Source organism: Pongo abelii, chromosome 17, assembly GCF_028885655.2.
Source record: "Pongo abelii isolate AG06213 chromosome 17, NHGRI_mPonAbe1-v2.0_pri, whole genome shotgun sequence".
Taxonomy (NCBI): domain Eukaryota; kingdom Metazoa; phylum Chordata; class Mammalia; order Primates; family Hominidae; genus Pongo; species Pongo abelii.
Window position 1 is genome coordinate 46,179,436 of NC_072002.2, and position 12,266 is coordinate 46,191,701.

The 12,266-nt window shown below is 37.8% G+C and overlaps 1 protein-coding gene across 9 annotated transcripts in view; it reads right to left on the reverse strand.

Moving 5' to 3' along the window:
- The window catches only part of TRAPPC8 (trafficking protein particle complex subunit 8), a 121,073-nt gene that overhangs the window by 70,973 nt on the left and 37,834 nt on the right, over positions 1–12,266 (reverse strand). For all 9 annotated transcript variants that reach the window (XM_054537767.2, XM_054537765.2, XM_063716876.1 and 6 more), the window contains exons 10-11: positions 7,358–7,458; positions 4,197–4,302 (exon numbers count right to left, since the gene is read on the reverse strand). In XM_054537767.2, the coding sequence (XP_054393742.2) occupies positions 4,197–4,302; positions 7,358–7,458 (207 nt within the window). The remainder of the gene's footprint in view (positions 1–4,196; positions 4,303–7,357; positions 7,459–12,266) is intronic.

Sequence of the window (12,266 nt, forward strand, 5' to 3'; positions counted from 1 at the left end):
GATTTTAAATGATACCTTAATCATATGCAGTATTTAAATTCTCATTCCAGCCCATTAATATGTCTATTCTTATCACTGTATAGAGTTTTACTTTCTGTAGCCTTATATTTTAATATCCATATATTTTAAGATCTAAAATAGGTAATTCTCCCTAATGATTGTTTCTATTTCAGAATTTCACTTAGGCCTCAACAGAGTTCAGTTTTTTAAGTGCTGTAATTTCTTAAGTCTATTCTTAGCACAACACGCATATGCATGCATACATACACACACATGAAAAAATAAAATATAATATACACACACACACTTTTTTATTGCCTATGAAGCTTCACTAAACTGCAAAACCTGGATGGGCAGCAATCCTGGACATTCTAATAAGCTAAGAATATCCCCTGAGAATATTTAATGGTTTGCAAATGATTCTAACGCACAATCCAGTTAAAAACCAAAATGAGAAACCCTTAGCATTCCCAAATTTAACACTCAAGAACTGACCAACTGAAGGCAGATGTGGAAGTCCATGGCCTGTATTAATTTGGCTGAAACAAAATTTTGACTCTTGCATGTGGAGAATCAGTTTCTAGACTGACTGAGAATCAGTTTCTAGAGCTGAATACCGTGTTTTCATATCTTAGTCCAGCTTTATTCTTCATTGGACCCTGATTCTTATTGTGACACCCAAAGTGGTAAAAACATTGTTTTGAGAGGAGGAAAATTGCCCTGAAAAGAATGACAACTGGTATCAGTGTTGATGGAAGAGAAATAAAAGGATTTTTACAAAGTGATGGTTTTATCCAGAAAGCAAAGGCTTTAAATGAATTGAAAGATAAAATTTTAATACAGTGGTGTATTTCATACTATCAAATAACAAGTTTTGTTTATGTTCTGTAAGAAACTAAGAAAAAAAAATCTGTTGATAGCACTTCAACAAGAACTCCGGCCTATGAAAATTCTCCACAACCAAGAGATAATTTTAACAAAAGATAAAAAGACAACAATAACTTAAAATATGAGGGTATGTACAGGAAAAAAAAAATCACCTGAGGTAGAGGCCTCAATAAACATTTCAATAAAAACACACTTGATAAAGCCACCAGTTGCAGCTAATTAACTGAATCAAACATCAAACAAAAGATGGCTCTAAGCTTTTAAGATTTCATCTCTGCATAATTGTGAAGTTAACAGGAAAGGTGCTATCAGCTGATAAATTTCCCATAAGACCAGTTACTCCCAAGCTGAAGAAACTTACAAAAAACTGTATTAGCATCCCTAGAAACTGATTTTTCATATTTAAAATAGTAACAGAAAAAATGGGTTATAAGACCAGAATAAGTGTTCAACACAGAAACAGACACAAGCAGGTATGTCTTAAGCACCAAATTCATATATATCCTATGTGGTGATAAATGTTGCATGTTTTATCATTAAACTGGGTTTGCTCTGCCATTCTGAGAATCCCAGGGCATAAAACAAAAAATATGATCCACTTGACCAAAAATTTGCAGTACACAAAGTCAAAGCAAAGCTCCTCCTTTTGCCTAGGCCTCATTAACTATCTTTTGCTATGACGGTATTAGCAAAAATCTAGGGAACACAGTTCAGGAATGTCAAGAGTATGTAACTCAAATCTCCAGCTTCAAAACCAGTGTACATCTCTTGATATTATACAGCCTTTCTAGTTAACAAAGTACATACAATAAATTCAAATTGTTGGTAAAGATTTAACATAATTTATAAACATTATGCCTAATAATCATTAGTTTCCAAGTTATCTCAAAGAAATTTATGAACGGTATAGCAGAAAAGGCCATTAAGAATCACAATTTCTGGGTATGCGCAGCACCACCTGCCCCCTCTCCCCACCACATGGCAGCAAATAACAATGATACATTTTCTAGACTTTCATGATAAAACAAATCATCCAGATTTGAGAAAGAAAAGTGAAAACAAAGAGTTGGAAAGAAGAGAAAAATGACAAAAAATAACACAGTTATAATGCAGACAGGAGAACTTGCTCTGAAGAAATTTTATTCACATATGTGGCTAGGATGGCATATTGAAATCATTTAAGCAAGGAAGAAAAAAAGGAATTTTATTGAAGCTCCTGAACCATAAATTCTTTTTACATTCACTGATAATCCTTAGGTTGAAAAACACAGCAACACATTCAAATCCAAGTTAAGATTATTTATTATAATAGAGAACATCAAAATACTCAAAAGCCTATATTCAGCTCTACAAATAGTTTGTCTGTTATCTGTTCATATTTATTAGTCAATGTCCATGCAATAACAATTATTAAACATTTTAAATATCACTTCTGAACCTGACTAGTTAGACCTTACAGAAACTTTTGTAGAAGAATTAATGGTTCAGTTACAACAAACACTTGTAGAGCATCTAATCCATGTGCCAAGGCCAGTGTTAGGCAACAGGAATAAAAACAGAAGGCAACACGGTTTCCTGCCCTCAAGAAGCTAACAGCTTAAGAAGCTTAAACATAATTTCCAATATACTATAATATGACAAGTCAGGTTTTACAGCATTGTATGAGAGAGCAGAACAGAGACACTTAGGACAAACAGGTGTATTAGGAAAGACTATCTGAAGTACACAACTGATATCATGACTAGTAAATTAGGCGAAGCAAGAGGAAAAAGGCCGCAGTCCCAAAGAAAAAATATTAAGAATGAGAACTAGAACAGTAGGAGAAGTTTAAGAAAAACCAACAACAAAAGAAAGAGAGAGAAGTAAACTATTTGGAGATACAAAAAGAAAATATATTTTTAAAGATTAAAATTTTTTAAATTAAATAAATAATGTTTAAGAGCTTGAAAACAAAAATTACTCCCACTCCCACCCCCAGCTCCATTCTGCACTGGATTACAGACAGGATACTAGAATACAGGAATATCTCAAGCCATTTCTGCCTTGAGCAAATAGAGGGCTAGTTAGTGATAACATAATTTAAGATCATGATATATCAGGTAAAAAATTTTATGGGTTTATTTATATGTTAATTTAAGACGCCTTGGAAACACGCAAGTAGATAAATCTTTGTTGTTGTTGTTGAGACAGAGTCTCGCTCTGTCGCCCAGGCTGGAGTGCAGTGGCGTAATCTCAGCTCACTGCAACCTCCACCTGGTGTTCAAGCAATTCTCCTGCCTCAGCCTCCTGAGTAGCTGAGATTACAGGTGTGCACCACCATGCCTGGCTAATTTTTGTATTTTTAGTAGAGACGGGATTACACTATGTTGGCCAGGCTGGTCTCAAACTCCTGACCTCAGGTGATCTGCCCGCCTCGGCCTCCCAGAATGCTAGGATTACAGGCATGAGCCATCATGCCTGGCCGCAAGTAGATAAATCTTAAAGACAGTTGGCCATACAAATCTAAAGCTCAAGGAAAGGTCAGGGTTGAAGACAGATTTGAAAGTGAAAAAGCATGGCTGTGAACAAGATCATCCCCAAAATGTAAAGAGTTAAAAAGTGCACTGGTGCAAGGATTAAAATCCTAGGATAATTTAACATTTAAGGAGCAAACAAAGGAGGTGTTTGATTTTGTTCCTTCGTTCTTCAGTATTCATCTAAAAAATGTGTTATTAACAGTAATTATAAAGGAATTACTACCGTTCTGCAATGTTAACTCAATAATGTTTGTTGTAAAATCTTCAACAACTATAAATGAATTACTTTTTTCTCTTTTAAAATATTCACAATATAGGTTTTTTAAATGTTTAAGATGATTTTCTTAAAAAGTTCATGCTAGTTGAAAGTAAAACTAAAAATTCCTCAGTGATTAATCTTTTAAAATCAGCTTTATCTCCCTAGCAAGCAGACTCAGATAACAAAATATGAATAAAAAATAAACTATCATTTTATATTAGGAAAAATGCACATGCATATTGTTTTCAATATTCTTATTCAAAGGACAAAACGTACTAAGTCACAGAGTATGCTCAATACATGTCTGTAGTTAATAATGAAATGTAGGCTTAAAATATGTAAATAAATTTAATTTATAAAACATTACATTTAAAATTAACTCAACAAAAAACTAAAATAGCCATGTTGCAAATTCCCAAACACAGATTTCCCTAGCTAATTTTATGTTTTGTAAAGCCTTTCAAGAAAAAAGATACGTCTTTTTAAAAAAAAGAACAATGCTAATTAAAGCAAATACTACACAGTTTCAGTACCTCACTGGTCAACCGTATTAGGAGAGCTGCAGCCTCTGAATATTTGCTTTGGCTTTTTAAAAGTTCAGCACTAAGCAACACACATCTTTCAGCCAACACCATATTCCTATAGAAAAAAGGACAAGAAGATAAAATCAGCACAATAATACCTTAGCACATCAAAGTAAATGTGTTCAGCAAAAGATTCCAATTACAGTTTTAGAGGATAGTTGCAGGGAGATGGTTCCAGGACCCTCCAGGATACTAAAATCCAAGGTTTATGAAGTTCCTTATATAAAATTGCATAGCATTTGCATATTAAGCCATACACATCCTCTCATATAATTCAAATAATCTCTACATTACTTATAATACCTACTACAATGTAAATACTATGTAAATCATTGTTAGTTTATTTTTTATTTGTATTTTTAATTTTTGTATTATTATTTATTGTTGGTTTTTTCCCAAATATTTTTAATCTGCAATTAGTTGAATCTGCAGATGCAGAACCTGCAGATACATAGGGCTGACTGTAAAAAGAAGAAAAGAAATCTATGTCCTTGTTTTGCACCTACCAAAAAGGTTTTTTAAAAAAATCTTCAAAGACTTCTTATAACTCATCAAAACTTTTCATTATCATGTAATTTGGCAGTAAGAATACAATGCAAAGTCATATCTCCTGCATGCAAAAAAGCTAGACCTGGTTCCAGAACCTATTTAACAAAGTCTGCTTTGAACAGAAAAATATAAACATGTCACACATTATTTCTTTCTCCTTCCTTATGCAAATTCTGGTTGTGTTTCATTTTGCTGGCTACTTTGAGAAATATTTAGGTATTTTCCCCCTGGTAGTACCATTAAGATATTTCTGCTGGAGATGGCATACAGCCAGTGTTGTCTAATTGATTCCTGATCCAATTTTATTTTTGTAAAAACACAATCAGTTGATTTTGTGGACTACTATATCAGTAATCTAGAATTAGATTATCCATTTTAGAAAAGAATAAAAACAAATGAAAACATTCTTACTATGAAATTACAAGATGGAATCCTATTGCTGGCAAACAGCAGCACAAGTTTTTCTTTTTACTTTCTAATCCTTATAGAATCAAAAATATCACTTGGCTTTAAAATTATTAATATAGCTAAAGCTTGCTAACTTGAACTTACTTTGGAAACCCATTCTAAACAATGAATAGTATTTATTTTAGAAACACAATTTACTCCTTTCAAAAATTCAAAAATTACTACACTGACTTGTCATAAACTTTCTACAAATCATACCTTTTCTTGGAGGTTAGATATTTATGAATACCTAAGACTGTTTTGATGAACACAGAAGACTAACTCCTAAATACTAGCAACTACTTACATAACAGGTTCAGTTCTTAAAGATTTGTCTTTGGTAAATTTTATAAACTTCCTTAAATCTTAACACTTATTTTACTTATTTATGTTTGATTCCTAAACCATTTATCCCATATGGTCAATTACTTCAGTTTCCTCATCTGTAAAATGAGGATAACAATAGCATGCATGATTTCAGAGGTTTGTTGTTAAGACTAAATGAGCATATAGATTTCTTCCGCATGGTGGCGAATGCTGAACACTCAAAAAATGTTTATTATTATCTTATTAATGATGTTGTTCTGTTCTAACCATGTTACCATTATGATGACTACTTTTACTTCAACATTATAGGGGTCTTACAGGGGTCAAAATTGCCTCTATATCTGTGTTCCAGTGCATCTATTCTGAAACAACAGATAAGTCGGATTAATCTTTCCGAAAAATAACTTTTATTATGTCAACTCTCTACTCAAATATTCGGTAATTTTCCATTTACTACTACGTAAGTCTTCACTGCAGCTTAATAAAAATAATACATGGGCCTGGCACGGTGACTCGCACCTGTAATCCCAGCACTTTGGGAGGCCAAGGCAGGCAGATCATGAGGTCAGGAGTTCGAGACCAGCCTGGCCAAAATAGTGAAACACCTTCTCTATTAAAAATACAAAAAATTAGCTGGGCATGGTGGCGGATGCCTGTAATCCCAGCTACCTGGAAGGCCGAGACGGGAGAATCGCTTGAACCCAGCAGGTGGAGGCAGCAATGAGCTGAGATCACACCATTGCACTCCAGCCGGGCAACAGGGCAAGACTCTGCCTCAAAAAAAACAAAACAAAACAAACAAACAAAAAAAACCATGAGCTGGGCATGGTGGCTCATGCCTGTAATACCAGCACTTTGGGAGGCCGAGGTGGGTGAATCTCTTGAGGTCAAGCGTTCGAGACCAGCCTGGCAAACATGGTGAAACCCTGTCTCTACTAAAAATACAAAATAGCCAGGCATGGTGGCGCGCACCTGTAATCCCAGCTACTCCAAAGGCTGACACAGGAGAATCACTCAAACCCAGGAGGCAGAGGTTACAGTGAGCCAAGATTGTGCCACTGCACTCCAGCCTGGGCGACAGAGCAAGACTCCGTCTCAAAAAAAACAAAACCAAAAACAAAAATAATACATGAGAGTAAAGGTTACTCACACAGATTTATCTCAAACCTCCTTTCCAAATTTATCATCCAGTACTTTCCCTATACAGAAACCTTCCAACCTAGCCCGGGCTTTCTTCTCTTTAGCCAATAATGCACATCTAAAACATTATGCCTGCCAATCACAATTCCTGATACGTCTTCATGGTTATCAAGTCCTAACAACCTCTCTTTCAAGGTCTATCCATCAAGTATCCCATGAAATCTCCCCTGACCACTGGGGACCAGCTCATAGTCTCCTTATAGGTGGTGAGTTTTCACTTTTATAGGGTTTCAACAGAAAGCACTATGAATACAATATTGTTTAACTATTTGTGTTTTGCCTATTTAACAAAGAAAATGCAAAATGACTAACTGCTAACTTGACAGCAGTTTAAAGTTAGAAATGTCCCCACAATACAAATTATCTTCAATGTAACGTATAATCTCAACATTACATAACACATTCCTAACCACCAATCCAAACAAAATAGAAAAGAAAAAGGTATAATAAAACATTAACTTTTTAAAAATTACCTCAACTTGTCTCTGACTATATTAACTTGATTTGGGAGTTTAGGAATGGAAAAAAAAAAAAAGAACAAACTGACCTCTAACTGGATACAATATAAATCTTATATAGTCACCTACTTGCAGATATCTCTGTATGTCTGAATTGCTGTATCCATGTAATGAGCAGGATATGGCCTAGGTGCTCCTGGTTGAAGAAAAGCGGACACTGCTGCCATTTCCTAAAATAAAAGACATAGTTTACATATTTCAAAAGAAGAAACAGTCTTACAGTTTAGACGGGAAACTAAAAGTTGGAATGAAATTTTTAACTGGATACACATGTATAAACTTCATAGCCTAATGCAGACTTGAAAAACACATTTATAGCCCGGTCACTCATCAGAGAAGATGGGTGATCTGACTCTGGAAGGACTGAAGTCAGAGAGGTCAAAAGAGCACCTAGAATTCAAGTAAGTAATGAGTAAGAGTCCTATAGAAACCTCCAAGTAGCACTGTTTTACTTGGCTCTTGTGAGCAAAGATTGCAGTACCTTCAATTAAGGCCTTTAAAACATATCCTTAAAGACTAGGGGATCCTTGGCCACCTGGTCTCAGAGAAATCATGAGAGTAACAGCCATTTCTTTATTGTATTTATATTACTCTCTTCCTACTTTCCAATTCCTGAACACCCTCTAATGACCACTGTTTTGGGATATGTTTTTCCTGAAAGAACATGGGGAATACAGAGATCAAAAGGGAGATGCTTCCATTACAGGTAAAGTTAGATCGGATAAGATTTAGCAGTTAAACTCCAGGAATACGAAGAATGAATTCTGGTGTCCAGACAATTACGAAAGGCTCAGGCAAATATAAAGGGCACCATTGGCTACATGGGGAGCAAAGACTGCCTCCTAAGATTTGTTTAGACCCCAGGGAGGTCTTCACTTTTGCCTAAACTCAGATTTGCCATGGAAATTCCAAAGAGAGCAGACATTTGGATTTGTCCTCCTTTGGGCGTCTACCTGAATGTTGTGTGGCAGTGTGAGTGGGTGCACGTACATACAATGTGCTTATGAGTGAATGTTTGGTCAGGCCTAGTGGTTAGGTGTGTTGTCCATCGCTTTTATTTTGTCCAGATTTTTTAATCTTCTGTTTTCTAGAGCTACTCATGTTTCCCCTTCCTCTTTGTCACTGTAGTATTTGACAGTTATCTTTTCCCATCAAAAATATGCTGAACTGGCCAGGTGTGGTGACGCACGCCTGTAATCCCAGCACTTTGGGAGACTGAGGCGGATGGACCACTTGACATCAGGAGTTCAAGAACAGCCTTGCGAACATGGTGAAACACTGTCGCTAATAAAAATACAAAAATTCCTGAACACCCTCAACAGCCGGAAGTGGTGACAGGCGCCTGTAATCCCAGCTACTCAGGAGGCTGAGGCAGGAGAATCACTTGAACCCGGGAAGCGGGGGTTGCATTGAGCCGAGATAGTGCCACTGCACTCTGGCCTGGGTGACAGAGTGAGATTTGGTCTCAAAAAACAAACAAACAAACAACAACAACAACAAAAAAAATATGCTGACCCTACACTGGTCCGAGCAACCTCTTGGTCACAGCAAGAGGTTATTTCTGTTAAGCAGCATCTTACCCCACCGTGTTCTCCCAGATATTCTGCCTAACAGCTTTAAGTGGGAGGTTGAATAGTCAGTTTATCTAAGCCATCTATTTTTCCAAACTAGCTTGAAAGGTATTTCCATTTATGTTTACTCCATGGGCCTCTGATATGCTGAGATGTAACACAGTTTTGGTTGTGGTATCATCTGTTATAGAAACAAAGGGAAAAAAGGTTGGCTAGGCCCAACATAACCAGCATGTTAGGTTGCCACTGGAGATGGGGGAGTCAGTCTCCACTTTGCACAGTTGGGGCTTTTCTCCTCTAACCCATTTGCTGGGTTTTCTGTTTGAAAATAGCCCCTACTGGCCGGGCGCGGTGGCTCATGCCTGTAATCCCAGCACTTTGGGAGGCCGAGGTGGGCGGATCACGATGTCAGGATATCGAGACCATCCTGGCTAACACAGTGAAACCCCATCTCTACTAAAAATACAAAAAATTAGCCGGGCAAGGTGGCGGGCGCCTGTAGTCCCAGCTACTCGGGAGGCTGAGGCAGAAGAATGGCGTGAACCCTGGGGGGCGGAGCCTGCAGTGAGCAGAGATCGTGCCACTGCACTCCAGCCTGGGCGACAGCAAGACTCGTCTCAAAAAACAAAAAAAAGAAAAAAAAGAAAATAGCCCCTACTCCTCTCCAGTGTCCTGCAGAGAGGCAGAGAGAGGGAGAGAGAGGGAGAGAGAGAGAGGGAGAGAGAGAGAGGGAGAGAGGGAGAGAGAGAGAGGGAGAGAGAGAGAGGGAGGGAGGGAGAGAGAGAGAGAGGGAGGGAGGGAGGGAGGGAGGGAGGGAGAGAGAGAGAGAGACAGAGAGAGAGACAGAGAGAGAGAGAGAGAGAGAGAGAGAGAGAAAGAGACAGAGAGAGAGAGTTTTCCCTGTGACACTGGAAGTGGCAACAATTTTCCACCCAGAGAGAGGGTTTGGCCCACAATGCTCCAGGAATGAATTTCCAAGTATTTGCTAGTGGAAAAGGAGCAGAGGCTACGACAAGAATGATTTAGTGTTGTACTTTCAGAAGAATTATCTACTACAGAAATATAAGTAATACATTTATATAAGCTTTCAATCTTAAAATTTTCTAGTCAATATCTGAAGTCTTCCATTCAATATTTACATGAGATTTTCAAAAAAACCTAGTAAACACTTTGGGTTATGGTGTATATATACTACCAGATTAGCCTAGCTTAAGATTTCTACTATCACCCTCCTCCCTGTTCTTCCCTAACCTTCAATAAGTAGAGAACAGAACAATGATGGATCACAAAGAAAAAAAATAAAGTACATCTCTTTCCAATTTATTGGCAACAATATAAAATCAGAGCTCACAACGGCTTGCCTTATCAATATATTCTGCCAATTACAAACTCTAGTTTATATCCACTATCTTATAGAAGGTGCAAAGACCATTTTTCTTAAACCTATTATTACTGTCAATTTCCTAGATCATATTTCATTTTAAAACCTCATTCTGGATGGGCATGGTGGCTCACACCTGTAATCCCAGCACTTTGGGAGGCTGAGGCAGGAGGATTACTTGAGCCCAGGAATTCAAGACCAGCCTGGGCAACATACTGAGATCTGTATTAAAAAAAAAAAAGCCTCATTCTACTGGCAATGCCTAGGACTTTAGTTAATAATTCAAATAATATACGGTGGTTAAAGGATTTAGAAATGAAGATTAAGCACGGTGCCACATGCCTGTAACCCCAGCACTTTGGGAGGCCAAGGCAGGGAGAATGCTTGAGCTCACGAGTTCAAGACAATCCTGGACAACATGGCGAAATGCCATCTCTACAAAAAATATAAAAATTAGCCACACGTGGTGGTGCACGCCTGTAGTCCCAGCTACTGTGGGGGGCTGAGGTAGGAGGATCAGTTGAGCCCAGGAGGTGGAGGCTGCATAAACTGTGATCGCACCACTGCACTCCAGCCTGGGCAACAGAGCAAGACCTTGCCTCCAAAAAAAAAAAAAAAGAACCTAAGTTTTAATGAAAATGGCTCACGCCTGTAATCCCAACACTTTGAGAGACCGAGGTGGGTGGATCACCTGAAGTCTGGAGTTTGAGACCAGCCTGACCAACATGGAGAAACCCTGTCTCTACTAAAAATACAAAATTAGCCAGATGTGGTGGCACATGCCTGTAATGTCAGCTACTCGGGAGGCTGAGACGGGGGAATAGCAGGACGGGAAAGCCATAATTCACTTTTAAGACAAACAAATATACTTCTCTGCAACATTTTTTAAAATAGAAGAAAAAACAAATAATGATTTGAGAACTGAAATATGATTAAAGCCTTTAACCTGATAGTTCCATGAATGACAATATGAACCATATCTATTTTAGAATGCCTCTGTATCCTCAGCACTCAGCAGTATCTGCTCTAAAATTCATTGAAGGAGCTAAATAAAAATACATAATATCCATGTGACAAAATATGGTACAGCTCTAAAACATGTTTTCTTGGCCAGGCCCAGTGGATCACGCCTGTAATTCTATCACTTTGGGAGGCTGAGGCAGGCGGATCCCTTGAGGTCAGGAGCTTGAGATCAGCCTGGCCAACTTGGTGAAACCCCATCTCTACTAAAAATTCAAAAATCAGCTGGCCGTGGTGGCACATGCTTGTAATCCCAGCTACTTTGAAGGCTGAGGCAGGAGGATCACTTGAACCCAGGAGGTGGAGGATGCAGTGAGCTGAGATCAAGCCACTGCACTCCAGCCTGGGCAACAGAGTGAGACTCCATCTCAAAAAAAAAAAGTCTTCAAGCATTCCTATTACTGGTTTTGCTGTGATATTTATTTATTTTGCCTTTGTAGTTACTATGACTAAATATCTTCTACAGTTTTCATCTAAAAAGGCATACGATCTAGTCTATTCTACTACAACACATTTTTATCTTATTAGTTAACGTGAATGGTAAGGGAAGTGATATCAGTTCAAATTAAATTTTTATTTATTCATACATAATTTTTCTTAGGCAAGGGAATCAAAAATAGCAGTATTATAAACTTATATCCTTCAGTAGGAAAGGAAAAAGCCCTGAGCTCAGCTGCTGCACAGAAAGGCGCTCTTTCAGCTGCTAAAAACTGAATGCCTACACTTTGGTGCATATGGACTCTGTCTCCAGAGGAGTACACCACCAGCCTTGCACAGCTCTGGGCTCAGGGCAGGCTGTACTTTCTTCTATGATCAGCTTCATGGCAGCTCCACTGGTTAAGAACTCTTCTTGCTCACCCCCATCTCTATAAAAAAATTATTTTTTATATTCCCTGAGGTATCCTCAGCCATGCTAAGCTGCCTATCTAGATTATTTAGGTAATCTTCCAAAGTACCGTTTAATGTTTTTGTTTGTGCTCTGGTTACAAAGATGAACAGGTTTCAA